The sequence below is a fragment of the Crocodylus porosus genome, unplaced genomic scaffold (genome assembly GCF_001723895.1).
Source record: "Crocodylus porosus isolate Cpor-Errol unplaced genomic scaffold, CroPor_comp1, whole genome shotgun sequence".
In the NCBI taxonomy this organism is placed as follows: Eukaryota; Metazoa; Chordata; order Crocodylia; family Crocodylidae; genus Crocodylus; species Crocodylus porosus.
The window spans coordinates 120,906,916-120,921,877 of record NW_017728931.1 but is presented as its reverse complement, the minus strand read 5'-3'; the positions used below and the strand labels follow the sequence as shown (position 1 = coordinate 120,921,877).

General features: G+C 39.3%; 1 protein-coding gene across 2 annotated transcripts in view; it reads left to right on the top strand.

Moving 5' to 3' along the window:
- PIK3CG (phosphatidylinositol-4,5-bisphosphate 3-kinase catalytic subunit gamma) overlaps nt 1-13,914 on the top strand; it is a 38,675-nt gene extending 24,761 nt beyond the window's left edge. For both annotated transcript variants that reach the window (XM_019543557.1, XM_019543558.1), the window contains exons 6-11: nt 303-449; nt 1,043-1,133; nt 6,069-6,199; nt 6,631-6,742; nt 7,589-7,746; nt 13,266-13,914. In XM_019543557.1, coding sequence (XP_019399102.1) covers nt 303-449; nt 1,043-1,133; nt 6,069-6,199; nt 6,631-6,742; nt 7,589-7,746; nt 13,266-13,547 — 921 coding nt within the window. In that variant the 3' untranslated portion in view covers nt 13,548-13,914. The remainder of the gene's footprint in view (nt 1-302; nt 450-1,042; nt 1,134-6,068; nt 6,200-6,630; nt 6,743-7,588; nt 7,747-13,265) is intronic.
- The last annotated feature ends 1,048 nt before the right edge of the window (nt 13,915-14,962 follow it).

Genomic DNA, 14,962 nt, shown 5'->3' with positions numbered 1-14,962 from the left:
CACACACACACCCCCTACCTTTTTTGGCAACTGAAATACCCCCCTGCCACACACATGCGCGCGCGCGCACACACACACCCCTACCTTTTTTGGCAACTGAAATACCCCCCCGCCACACGCACGCACACACACTGCACCCCTTGAGTGCGTTTCCCAGAGTGTAGCAATTTGAAACTTAATAAACAATTCTGTTGATGATGCCTAAGAAGGAACGGTATTCACAGCTTCTTCTACATTAGCTGTGTTGACTTGATGGTACCTACAGAAGGAAAACGCTCAGTAACAGGTTTATTTTTTTACAGATTGAAAAATGCAAAGTAATGGCATCCAAGAAAAAGCCCCTCTGGCTTGAGTTTAAATGTGCAGATCCCACAGCTTTGTCAAATGAAACTATAGGCATTATCTTCAAACATGGAGATGACCTCCGCCAGGACATGCTTATTTTACAGGTATGATTATTAGACTATTTGTTTTATAATCTAAAAACAATACTTTACTTCTATAACTCTTTTAATACCTTTTTCTTCTTAAACTGTATTGTGGTGGGATACCATAGCCCTAGTTAGAATCAGGCCCTCTTTTGTCTTACTGGTATTTTGTGTTTCCTGATGTGTGCCTTGTGTACTTGGGCTGTGCATTAGGATCTGACACCTTTGGTGCATCCACATGAGGGTATACATGTGTCTTGCAACATCTTAAAGCCAAGGTGCATTGAGATCCTTTCAGGAATTCTCCTGGGTGCCATGCAGTGTTTGGTCTGCAAACTTGATTCATAAGATAAACCCAGAGACATCAAATGAGAATCCACACTGTTAAAAACATTCTGCCCTATTGTGGTCTTTCTGAGTTCTTTGCAACAGGAAAATTTCTCTCTTTTTCTGTACTTCAAAAACAAGTGAAACTAAGCTAGAATTTTCCAGGGAGTGCATTGCATATGAGGGGGGGGTGCCTTGAATCTAGAAAGATGGGGAACCACTGGGCTATAAAGTGATACAAAAGCAATGATGATTAAAAACTGTGAACATAACATTTTTATGATTAGATTCTACGAATCATGGAGTCCATTTGGGAAGCAGAATCCTTGGACCTGTGTTTGCTACCATATGGATGCATTTCTACTGGAAACAAAATAGGTATGGTGCATTTGATGAGTAAAAATTATTCCAGAGTATGTAAGGATTATATTTTATGTGTGTGTGATGGCTCCAGGGTCAGTTGGACCTCTGAATCCTTTCCCAAGCCCGCTGTGTGCACCCCTTTTGAAAGACAGGCCCAGTGTTTGCATTTCTGAGTGCTCTTATCATGTACAGTAAAATCCCTGTTATCTGGCATTCTATAAGCTAGAATACTGTATGAACTGGAATTTCTGACCAGCTGGGGGAGACGAGGAAAGCTTGTACACTGTGGCAGCCACCGCCACCCACCACCCTGTGCTGTCACTGCTCTGTGAGCGGCCACAGCCACGTCTTCCCCCCCACTCCGTTATCTGCCTCAGATACATTTTACATAACCGGCACCCAACATTCCCTACTCATGCCAGATAATAGGGATTTTACTGTAGTTAGGCTGTGTCCACAGTCTACCAACATGTAGACTGTGCCCACACTTTTACCAACCATGTTTCTTCCTTTGGTCTAATTAGATCTGGCTCCTGTTCTAGATTTCCCTTTGGGAAACTATAACGGGTATGAAAAAGCAGTGAAATCAGTCAGTTTCTTCAAAATAAAATAATGTTTTATTCTTAGAAATGGAGCAGTCAGAGGCATGGTTTACAATAACAAAAGGGATCTCATGCATGGCATTTGCCCAATATTTTTCACGTTTCTCGAGAAGGGCCTCACTTATCCCAGGACCCCCAGCTCCTCCTGGGACTACATCCATCAGTCTATACATTGCCTTTCCCTGCCCCTTTAAATCCAAAATTCCATTTTTCTCTATGCCTACCTGCTGCCTTACCAGGTTTAAGCTGAGAGGATTCTGCGTCTATCTTGGACAAAGATAAAATTTCAAAGGTTTTGTTGCCAGTGAGAGGTAGTTAGCTGTGTTAGTCCCAAGTCAGGCAGGAAGCAGGGTAGATTTGCACCTTGTGGGGCACATCTGCATGTGCAGTTAATGTGCCTGAATTTTTTATGCAGAAAATTCAGGTTCATTCATGTGCTCCTGGGCATGCATCTGAACATGTGCCTGAACATGGACTGAATAGTGGGAACTGTCCTGCCCTGCTCTGCTCCCTGCAGCAGCCAGGTCTAACGGCATATGGGGAGTCAGTTCTGATCTCCTTGGGGTTGGGGGAGCTGTCCTGGCTCTGGGGGCAGCTGCCTGCCAGCCATGCAGCAATCAGGGCCAGCCCCTATTACCGTTAGGTGTGGGGAACTCTTCCAGCTGCAGGACAGCTGTCTCCCAGCCACATGGAGATCAGGACTCATCCTGACCTCTGCAGGGTGGGGAACTGCCCCACTTGCAGAGCAGCTGCCTCTAAGCCATGTGGAGATTGGGACCTGTCCCAGTCTCCGTGGGGCGTGGAGAACTGTCCCAGCTGCAGGGCAGCTGCCTCCCAGCTGTGTGGTGGACAGAGCCATTGTGATCTACATATGGCAGGGAGGCAGCTGCCTTTCTGCCAGAACAGTTCTCACTGTCCCACAGAGATCGGGGCTTAGCCAGGCAGCAATGGCCCTCTGCTGCCTGGGCTGACTGAGAGCAAATTGCTCCACGTCAGGGTCTAAATTGCAGTCTGGCACATTAATGTGTCATTTTTCTAGTACAGTATAACCTCATAAATCCTGCATGCTTGGGACCAGGCACCTGCTGGAAACTTGAAAATTCTCAATTTTTGAAACTCGAGTGGCGACTGGTCGTGGAGCGTGGGGTAGCAGTGGCCGCATGTGGAGCGGGGTGGTGGATGGTGGTGGCACCCACCGTGTGCAAGCTTCCCCCTCTGTGTCTGGAGGGCCAGGAGGAATGGCAGCTGGTCCCGGAGAGTGACGGCACAGGGTGGTGGATGATGGCAGCAGCTGCCACGTGTAAGCTTCCACCTCTGCATTCAGTAGTAGTGTATTTTTAAAGAGTTCTGGATTTTTGATATCTGAATTTATTAGGTTATACGATACCTGTATGTACTGGTACTAGTAGACAACACATTAGCCTAATTTAAAGCACAGTAACGCTGTGCCTAACACATTAGCCTATTTTAAAGCACAGTAATGCTTTAAAGAAAGTGATGCTTTATTGTGCATTAGATTAGCTTAATGCACAGTACAGTGATTCGTATAGACACACACGTAGAGTAACTAAATTGGAGATGCATAGCATAAGCTTTTGTGAGCAGTAGCTTACTGCTGTGAAGGGACCCTGCCATAGGGACCCTTCACAGCATCTGATGAAGTAAGATGCTGCTCATGAAAGCTTATGCTATGCTACTCTGATTTAGTTAATCTGTAAGGTGCGATTCTACCCTGTCTTCTGCCTGTCTTTGTTGCCAGTACCATTAAGCTTTAAGGACTGCCTGAGGTATTATCTGCCCTTAAAATGTTATTGGCATAGCTATGTTATTGAGCTAACCAACAGAACCAGGCCAAGAGAAAGCCTAGTATAGAGACAATATTCAGACAGGAATTTTTTTTAGCATTAGTGTATTCTGCTTAGGGAGCTGGTTTAACATGATGTTAGAATAATTCTTTTTAGTAGTATATGGTACGTCTCCGCTAGAGGGTGTTGCTGGCATAGCTATATATCCATACAGCTATACTGATGAACCTTTTGAGTGCAGTCAGGGCCTAAAGCCACTGATTTCCTGCAGACCTGTAAAAGCAGCTAGCACTGAGTTGCATGGATTGCATCCACATAGCAGGCTGCACAGTAGCAATCAAATGGGCAGATATCTTCAAAATTGTATCCACTTGTTATTTCTCCCTTCCTTTCCTCCCGCTGCAACAAGAATGGTTTTATAGGTAGGAGGATATGATTACCAGTAAATTTAAGAATTCTCTGGAAAGCTTTTCTGTAAAATATGAGGGATATGACTAGATTCAGTTGCAGTAGAAAGGCTTTAGCAATGTTCATTTTAGGTTACATGCATAAGTCATTCATGACATCATGGTTTCCAAGCAACATAGCAATTTTCAAGTCATGCTGATAAAACACAGGGTGGTGTGACAAAGGGGTTTCCCTTTCTTGGTATAGCTAGATATCATGTTTTAAAGAGAGAGAAAATAGTGTTACATTTCTATCAAAATGACAAAGGAAATTTTAAATTGACTTGTGAGTGAAATTGTTAGTATGATGCATGTATTTTACCATTACTGTCAATATGAAATGTTTTGAAATTTTATTCTCTCTCTCAGAGGCAATATATTAGAAAATGTAATCCTGCTAGAAAAGTCAATGCTGAATTTGCATATAAATTTATGTTTAAACAATCCAATTACATCAAAATACCTGGGGAAAATATCTGCCAGTTTATACAAGGTCCTTGAGTTTAGCTTATAAACCATATTGTTCTCTCTTCTTTTATGGGTTCTTAATAACCTTCCTTTTTTAATTTCAAAGAAACGTATTGTCTTGTAATTCATAGCTTTAAGGGGATTTTCTGTCTTATGGCAGATCTAAGAATTTAGCATCTCTTCAGCACCACAAAAAGGGGCGTGACTGATCAGATAAAAGCCTCTGCTCAATATATTGAAAGAAGTCTCTGTTTTAAGTATTAACCTTCAATGCGTGGCTCTTTGTACTGGTTTGGTATCTCATGGAGCTGACATATTCTTTAGAAACATTCATGTGTGGGTTTCCCCAAAGCCCATTCTTCTCTCCTATTTTATTTAAATATGTATGAAGTTACAGGGAATGTTTGTAAGCCAGCACAGATTAATAATGTTCCAGCAGTATTGAGACAAAACCCACTTCTAAATTTCCTTAATGTCAAACTGAAACAAGTATTTTCTTGATTTCTCAACACCTGGCTGAAATCATCACCAGGATGGAGAGCAGTTGCCTGGGGAGAGCCAGAGGAGAGAGGAGCAGGAGCAGAGAAAAAGAATTATATATATAAGGGCTTAGTCCATCTGGCTGTGCATCTGTCCATAATGCTCTTGGGGGACGTGGCTCCATCCAGTGCTGCATGCGGGGCGAATTGCCCAGCAAAGATGATGGTGGGGATGGAGCGCTGCCATGGCGGAGGGACGGAGCACCACTGGCCTTGCCACACCTCCTCCCCCCCCACACACACCGACCCTGGTCTTTGGAGGCAGCAGGGGTGCAGTGTGATGGCAGCACAGTGCTGGCCTCCTGCCCCCCACCCCCATCCCCACTGTCATTCTTGATGGGCAGTTCACCAGTTCTCTATATAACTGGGCTGAGATGCTGGGACCCAGGGGAGTTTAGTTACAAACCTTGGCAGTTACAAATATTGCACATGCAATATGAAATAGCCTTTAACCTCACTTTTCCAAAATAATGTTATTTACAGGGGGAGGGAAGAGCACACAGAGCAAAAGAATTTCCTGCCTAGAGAAGGAATTATCAGGGAGCACGGGGGGAGGAAAAACCTGATGTTTTATCCTTCTCAGGGCCTCAGGTGCTATGGTTACCTATGTAGTGTACGAGCTTGGATGGCTAGAAATTTGCCTGTCTTGGGCATAACAGACAGGATACTGGCAATAGACAAATGCTCTATGCTGCGAGGCACTTGAAGCAGTGCAGGGAGCACAGCACTAGAGCCATCAGTTTTCATCCCAGGATTGGGAAGAAGAGAAATAACCCCAGGTTCCTTCCCCAGAGTTGTGTAAGACAAGGGAAGAGGCAGGAAGAGTATCAAATACTAGCACAGATTCCAGTTTACGGAGCAATTTCCTAATACTACAGTTGCAGCCATTTGTGGTGTGGAGTTGCATTAATACATAAAGACTGAGTTATGAAATGGCAACAGCTTAATGCAAATACCTCAAGAGACTATAAGAGTTCATGCAACCTTGTAGCTCATTAAAAAGTATGCAAGTAGCATTGGTTTAAATATGTAACTATACAGCTCTATTTTATTAAAGTACTTTAAGAGATGACATTTTTGTCTGTTGTAGGAATGATTGAAATTGTGAAGGATGCTACAACAATTGCTAAAATTCAGCAAAGTACAGTTGGCAACACAGGTGCATTTAAGGATGAAATACTAAACCAGTGGCTTAAAGAAAGATGTGTTATTGAAGAAAAGGTGAGTTTTTTACTCTTCCAGCTGGCACCAAAGTGACTTTTAAATAGGGTGTGTGCTCCTGAGCCACTTAGGAGCCTAGCATTGGTTTGCTTACTGAGTTTGGTCAAGTCCCTGGAGCTCTTGGCCCAGTGTTCAGCTCTGTGAAATGGGATAACAGTATATAGCTACTTCATGTGTATATTGTGTTAGGAGCAGAGCCTAAGAGGAATGCAGTGCAGGATCCTTTTCTTAATCTTTATTATTGAAAGAAGAACTGTAATACATGGGCTTTTCTTACTATTTTTTCATTGTTATATGTTAACAAAATGGACAGTGACCCCTGATGGGCTGAACCAAAAATAAAGATGACCGTTTACGGGAATTACTGAAGGGGTGTTTAAATCTTAAGCACTAAAAAGTTTAACCTCCTTAAAACTTGCATTACATACTAGTTTCAGGCAGCAGTGGAAAGATTTGTTTATTCTTGTGCTGGTTACTGTGTGGCAACCTTTGTACTTGGAATAGGAGACAGACACAATGACAACATTATGATTACAGAATCAGGTAAGTTTTTAGTTTTGTTTTGTTTTTTAAGAGATATACTGGTATTTACTGGTCTGTTCTATTAGAGGCATGTTTTAACTGATATTATGCATTACCTTCACCAACACGAGCAGAATTGTTTGACAGCTCAAGTCCATCTGTAACCTACAGATTGTAAATCATTTGAGTTTTGAGAACTTCCATAATGGAGATGCATTTAACAATACGAGTTTGTAACAAGCTTATAGAATCTCATGGAGACCTGGATTTTTTTCATCAATAAAAACTAGAAGTAAAACCAAATCTGTGACAAGTTTTGCACCCTATTCTGCCTTTGGGCACAGGAATACAAGTCTAATGAAGCTCAGCGGGGATTGGGTCCGAGGAAAAATTGAGTAGTTAATTAAATGTCTTGGCTTTCAGCAGACAGATACTTCTATATCTTTATCAGAAGTCGTATTGAATTAGTGCACATAGTGTATCCTTGCTATAGAAACATGTAAGTTGGTTTATTAAAAAAAATCCAGAAGGTGTTTAGTCCTACTGTATTCCATTGGGATTTTGTTTAAGGGTATATAGTGTAGACATAAGTTTTTACAAAGTAACTTGTGATATTTATATTATAAGATGCAATGGTTCTGCTTGCTTATTAAAGGATGCCAAAGATAAGTTCAGTCAATAATATTTTACTGAGAGGACCTGCTGATTGAATAAAAAAAAACAAAACATGTCTGCTCTTGCATACTGGGGCTAGCATATAGTAAAGTAAACCCAAATTAATTTATAGACAATGGTGTTGTGAATGCTAATAGTCAGTACTGCTTGGTTGTTATTTCCCTAGGCTAATCTTGAATTCTTTTTATAAAGGCAATCTTTTTCACATTGACTTCGGCCATATTCTTGGGAATTACAAAAGTTTCCTTGGAATTAATAAGGAAAGAGTCCCTTTTGTGTTGACGCCAGATTTTCTGTTTGTCATGGGCAGTTCTGGAAAGAAAACAAGTCAGCATTTCCATAAATTTCAGGTAAGAATCAATCTTTTGATGTAAATCAGTTGTTTTAAGCAAAGTTTTATCTATTAATGGTGCCATAGTCTTCAACATCCAGGAGTCCTTAGAACTCTGATAATAGAAATTTGCTGAAATATAATAGTCTAGCTTATTTTAGGCATAGCTGAGTGCTGAAATTTCTTATCCAGTTACAGGAACTAGAATTCCAAAGCATGTAAAAGGTTTTTGGCATTCCTTACTGTGCAGGAAAATTGAATGAGCAGCCTTGCTTTTCTTGACTGGGATTGCCCAATGGAGGCTGGGCATTCTTCAAATACTTGGGCCAGTCCTGGGCTGCAAACCTGCTTACCAGGTTCGAAGTAGCTTCTTCTGAATAGGAATTTATTGTTCTATGGTAGTTTTGTGACATGAAGTCATTGAAGACTGAGTTCTACAAACTGCTGCCACTGTTAGGCTTTTTAAAGTAGCTAAGTATATCTTGATATAGGATTTTTTAGGAATAAACCCATACAGTCCTCCATTCTGAATCCAAAACAGCTCCAACACTGAAGCAATATCACTGTTTTAAGCAATGCAGAATTCCAAGTGACGCACAGATCTACCTTCACTGTAACGTGGCTGAACACGTTTAAAAGCAAGTACTAGAAAGCCTGAGCCATCACATTTTCACTCCAGTTGTATGGCTGAGTGATTTTTGTTTCAGTATATCTTCCAGTAAGCTGAACCTTCCTATAACTGCAGTGAAATACTGGCATTAAGTACAGGCTTGAGTAGGCTTGAGATTTATGTAACCAGTGTAAATGCTGCCACACCAGTGTAAAGCAGTGGCATCTACACAATTTGCTGCCTGCTTAGCTACCCACTGGACCAGTTCCCAGACCTCATTGATGGACCGAGCCAGTGTGTACCAGCAACTGGACAATATCCCCTAAGGGCTGCTAATAACGAAGTGCAGATCAACATAAATTCTGGTGTGGGCCTTCAGCCCACAGTCTTTAAGCCTAGAAATTAAATTACTGCTAATTAATTCAGATAAACATTTTGAGCTTTAAGGCCACCGGTCCAATTTTTACTAGTAGTCGTAACCAAGTAAAAGGTACAAGTTAAGTTTATAGTTTCTTGATGTACAATCACATTCATATGAATGTGTCAAGTATGTATCTTTTTGACATGAGAGAGATGGATAAAGACTGATTAAAGTTTAACTGCAGTGTGCAGTTCTGCAGTATTATAGTCTGTCTCTAAATTGCTACTTTGGCAATGCTTATTTAAATGGGTTGTCTGTTTTAAATCAATAAAAAGAAAATTAAAATGCATTTCATGTGCCAAGAAAGCATCACATAAGATCTTTTCCTCTAGTAAGCTATATTCTTAGGGTTTTTTGTTTTTTTTTAAAGAAAAGACAGTAACTTTTCATTTTCAGTGAGCAAGATACATCTTGGCCCTTTGTAAATAAGCGTGTTATTCATTGTGACTGCTGACTGTCTTCTCAAATATTAATACAGAAGTCTTATTATTGATCCTTATTGTTAACTTTTAACATTCTCTCTTACTAATTTGATGTTCAGCCACTCATAATATGTTATTCTTCAGATAAATTTTTGCTTTTAAATGATCTGGTGTTTGTTCCTATTTAAAATAGTTGGAAGAGACAAAAATCAGGCATTTAAAAAAACCCTAGTCACAGGTCATATTGCAAATCTTAGAAGCAGTTAATCAGTAAAACACATAGTTACCTATTCTTCTTCTTAAATTATCAATGGCATGGCAAAGCTCCTGATATATTTTGGTGATCATTCTGTCAGAGCTTAGCCTAATCTTTACTTTCCCTCCATGCCCCCCCCTCCGTATTTAGTGGAATTTCAGGTGCTAAAAGATATTAATTGTGTTTTGAAGCCTTTTTTTGCTGAAAGCATTATTGATACACTGTGCCTTTACCACAAAGGTGCATTTCAGGACATCCAGGCTGGAACTGAGAAGAATATTTTATTGCTCATAGAGGTGAATTTTCTGGTTGCTTTGTGTACTTCTTAGAGTTCCTTCATTGTTCTTTATCTCCAGTGTGGTAACAGTAATGGTACTATCTGCATTTTCCCTGTTCTGTAGCTTTTTGGCTGGGATCATGTAACACCTTTCCAGAAATATGGGGACTTCTTTAATATAGAATTTCAGAAGCTAAGATAACAGCCTCTGTGAATCAGAGAGCTGTTCCTCCTTTAATTTTTGAAAACCCTGCAAATGTCCACTTCCGGTTCTATTTCAAATTCCTATGGTCTGCAGCTTTTTGTCTGCCAAAGTGTTGCTTTTTACTTCACTTACATTTTTCCTTTGCAATACTGCCATTGCCTTTTGGCTTTATTTTTATTTTGATTACTAATCATCAGGATGGATTTGATTTAAATCAGTTTAAATTATAATTTAAATCATGGGTTCTCAATCCCCGGGCCGCAGCCCAGTACCAGGCTGTGGCAGTTTGGCTGCCGGTCCACAGCATGGTTAGTTGCCAGACGGGAAGTGGCTGCGGACTGACAAACCGTGGCCCCCCAGAGCCAGGTGGAGTGGCCATGGCCCCTTTTGCAAGGCCCGTGGCAGCACAGAGTTCGGCCCACCCCCCTGTCCAGGGGTGGGGGTATCCTTACCCATCTTCCGGCTGGCAATTCCGGCTGCGGTCGGCTCTGACTGCTGGGCTGCGGTTTACCGGGCTACAGCCACTTCCGGGCTGCGGGTCGCCAGAGCACGGCGTAAAAACTTTGGAAACCCCTAATTTAAATCGCACTGTAAATCATTGGTCAGGAAGCCTCGATAGAATCATTGTTTTCTATAAAAAGTGCGTTCGTATTACTTGATATCCTTTATTCATTTAATTTCTTGAAACTTAGTACTTTTAGAGAGAGGTAAGGGCTTGACCATGTGTACACATTTACAGAGACAAGAAAGCCGATGGATAGGTAATAAGATCTGTTCTGTGTCTTCTCCATATACTGCTGTTAACTAGGATGTTATCTCCAGAGATACAAATCCACAGTTTGAGAACTGAAACTAAGCATCACAGAAATGCTTAATGGGCTCTTCTAGACTGAGTACCGAGTCCCATTGAGTAGAGTGGTTTTATTTAATTTTGACTAAGCTGTAGAGGAGCCTCTGGGAACCCCATAAGATTGGGCCCCTAATGTAGTCCGTGGCCTGTTGTGACCTATTTATAAAACTTTTTGGAAAATATTAAGTGAATATATTGTCTCAACTAATATGTTAATAGAAGTTATAATCCCTATTCCATGATGATATCTTTGAGCTTTAACCTATCTTAAATTAAAACTATCTTTATATAGGGTTTTTTAAAGCATCTTAATAAAATTAAAAACACAAATAAAAAAATCCTATTTAAATTTTTAAAAATCCTATTTTTTATTTTTAAAAATGTTGATTTTTATCCACCCAACTAATTACTTTGCTACAGAGTTGATGATGCAGTATTATATTTTTCGAGTGCCACCTGAACACCTCTTGTAGTCAAATCTTGTATATGATTCTTAAGAAAAGGCAACGGGGAAAATATGCAACTCTTCATCCTTTGGAAGTGCACACTTGTAATGTTACTCAGTTGGGAAGAGAAGGTTTATATATGTAAATTTGGATGATGTACATTAGAAAGATGTCAAAAAATTTACAAGATTAATGCCTACAACAGCTTTGGGCCCTCAAAAATATCAGTTGCTCCTTCATTGTGTGTATAAGGGTTTTTTATGTCTGTGCTTTCATTTCATTCAGTTTGGGTTGGGCTTTTTTTGTTCTCTAAGGTCCTTTTATGGTCATTTTCTGTGGCAATGTTTTTCATACCTTTGATTACATACATGTGCTGTTGACTTCACCTGTCTCTGCCCCTCCTGCAAAATAGAAATCTGTTTCCCTAGTGAGCATCTGTTCAAAACTCTGTTCAGTTCACCTACAAACAGTTAATTTTACAAATTATTGCAGAACCTTAAAACCTTAATATCCTTTGAGAGACCAAGCTTGAGGTCTTATGAAGCCACTGTTGCATTTTTCCTCTCTTCTTGACACCAGCTGTGCCTAGTCTCCCTGGAAACAACTTTTTTTAATATGACTATGTATGTCATTTTCTCTCATCTCCTTGAATAAGCTAATTAGCTTTCAGCTTTTGTGACATTTTCTCATTCAAAGTTAATATAAAGAAGTAGAAAATCCTCCTTTCTGATGTTAAGGAAATATACTTGTGCCTACAAGGTTAAGCTTAATTTTTTTTTTTTTTGTTACAAGCTAACTCAGCTCTGGTCAACATAACCCATGGTTCAACAGATAAGTTTGAGTGTAGTTTATTTGTTAAAGTGGAATATATTTCTGTCACTGGGGAATAAGAATTAAACCTGATTAAAAATGAACTTTGTGGCAGGGTTTTGATGGTACTTTGTGGAAAGCTACCTGGAACTATTTGTATTATTGAATGTTTTTTAAGGTATTTTAAATTTATTCATTTAAAATGTGCATAATGTCTGATCTTAAAGAGAATCTAAACGGTTGGCGATTCACTTATTTGGATTTTTTTTTAATAACTGCAGCTTTCTTAGGGAGTGCCTTATCTTTCCATTACTGAAATGTATTCTTTAGCTTAACTCTAGCATAATGATATTTTGCTTATAGGAAAGCTTCACTGTGTTGGTTCATTCAAATAGTTTTCAAAAGGTGTATTTCTAAAAATAAATGTGGTATAAATGTAGTGTAAAATAATTGGATTCAGTGTATGCATTTATTCCTTTCCATTAAATAATCTTTTCAGAAGTATTGTAAATTCTCTGGCCTAAAGGAATCGTTTGTCCTTCTAAAGCTTCTAAAAGAAGTGCAAACGGAGCGTATAGACAAGTGGTAAAGCAGTTATCAAAATATGAACATTTTTTCCTCTGTTGACTTCAGTATGACAGTAGAATATAGGAATCCAACATTCCTTCAGTAAAAGAGGTGCAAAAGCGCTTGATACGCTAGCTGGTGAAAATAATAGCTATCTATCAGCTGGATAAACCTTCTTCAGAAGCTTGATCCTGAAAAATGTTCTCCATTAAACAAGTAATCATCTTTGTAAAGTTTACAGGTAAATAAAAAATAAACAAACTGCCCCCAAAGGTGCTTCTCTTCATTTTAAGAGAGGTGATGAATCATCTCTGCTTCTTTAGTTAGTGGCATTTATTATACATTAGGGAAATTAAACATGAACTTTTTTGCGAGGTAGAAGTTTTATGTTTCATTTTTTTCTACAGGATTGTTACAAAAGGACCTTCAGATTTTACAATACCTCCCCAATTTACACCCCCAAGTCTGCAAGTGTGTGAAGTAGTGCTGAACCAGCAGATAGGGAGATTAGCTAAGTATTTCTGCTAAAATGAACCCTAGTATCTCAGGCTTATTTTAAGAATTAGGTATATTGATTTGGTGCTGAATAATTCAAATTTGAGCAAGCTGTTACAAATGAGCTTTCTTTCAGCCTGTTCAGTCAATAAAAGAGAAACTTTCTTCCTTTTTTCTAGGATGTTTGTGTGAAGGCTTATCTAGCTCTTCGACATCACACCAACCTGCTGATCATTCTGTTCTCCATGATGCTAATGACTGGAATGCCCCAGTTAACCAGCAAGGAAGATATTGAATATATCCGAGATGCACTGACAGTAGGTAAAAGTGAGGAAGATGCTAAAAAGTATTTCCTTGATCAGATTGAGGTTTGCAGAGATAAAGGCTGGACTGTACAATTTAACTGGTTTCTGCATCTTGTGCTTGGAATCAAACAAGGAGTAGAGAAGCATTCTGCCTAACACTTTCTTTAAAGTCATTCAAGATATATGAATAGGAAATAAACAGTCTGTTTCCTTATTTGCAGTTTTCTAATAACAGAGCTGTTAAAATTGATGTTTAATTTGCTAACAGTTTAAATGGGCTCTCCTAAAAACTGCAAATTGGTTTAACCTAAGCTTCAAGAATGCCTGTTGTCTTATTGCAGAAGTGTGTGTGTGTGTGTGTATGTGTATATGCACACACATATAAGTATATCATTCATGCTGGAGTTGTGATAGTGTAGCACCCTGCGTTCTGTCATGTAGCTGCTTGCTAATGTGACCTGCAATTTTCCCATTTGCCTTTATAATAACTTCAGTTACAGGTGAAGAAGGGGCTGGGGCAAGATGATAGCCTGGTAACTGAAGTGTGACCTCTGGGGGGTTTTTTTTCTTCTCCTTAATTACTCATGTTTGTCAGGCCCATCAAGTACATGATTACATAAGTGCAGCCCTGTAGGATGTTTATTTCCTCCTTGGGAGAATTTATTACCCAGGTTTCTTCACCCTCATTCATCTCCTTTACCTTTAACTCCACTTGCCTTCTGACTCTTTTTTCAAACTTAAAGTTGCTCAACAGAAAATGACACTCCCTCTACTATCTAGGGAAAGCTATGCATTATGGTTGTCTTAGCATCCTGAACCATGAAGGGCAGGGCTGGGTCAACACTTCTTCAGAAAATCTTTGTTTTCAAGTTCCTGAGTTTGCTTCTATAATTTTTTTAAGTTTAAATGTTTCAACTTGGTGTTCTTTTAAATGCCTTATTCTTAATGGGGAACATCCACCATATTATATGGCAGATGGATGCTTCTGTTATTTTGTGGTTAAATTACTAAAAGTCTGCCTGTACAGTGAAAGCTTTACTAAAACAAGGTAATGAATGGTACTTCCTCATTCTAAAAATGAAATTCTTATCTGAGAACAGTTCATGTTTCACCAAATGTTGGAGAAGTCCAAAGGTTATTTATTCAGTGATGTATTTGGGGGTAAAACCTATTAGGAACTAAATATCATCGTTGAAATTATGTATATTTTGTTATTTATGGTGTTTATTTTTTAAAACTTTTCAAACAATTGTTTATTCAAAAGTTATTTATAAAAGAAATGAAATTCCTCATTTTTAGTTTAGCAGTATATTTAAATGAAATCTAAAGAGAGAAGAAAATATAACAGGCAAGTGCTGGGTCACTTTTAACTTTCTCTTTAGTAGGAAATCTGAAAATTATTGAGCCTTTTAACACACACAGAAAAGCAAAATATTGCATGAATTTTGCCTGGACTTCAGTGATTGCAGTGGTCTCCCTGCTGATTTGATTGACTTGCCAAAGAGAGAAATTGGCTTACATTATTGATTATTAGCACTTTTGCCTGTATAATTCCTTCTTTTGTTCCATTT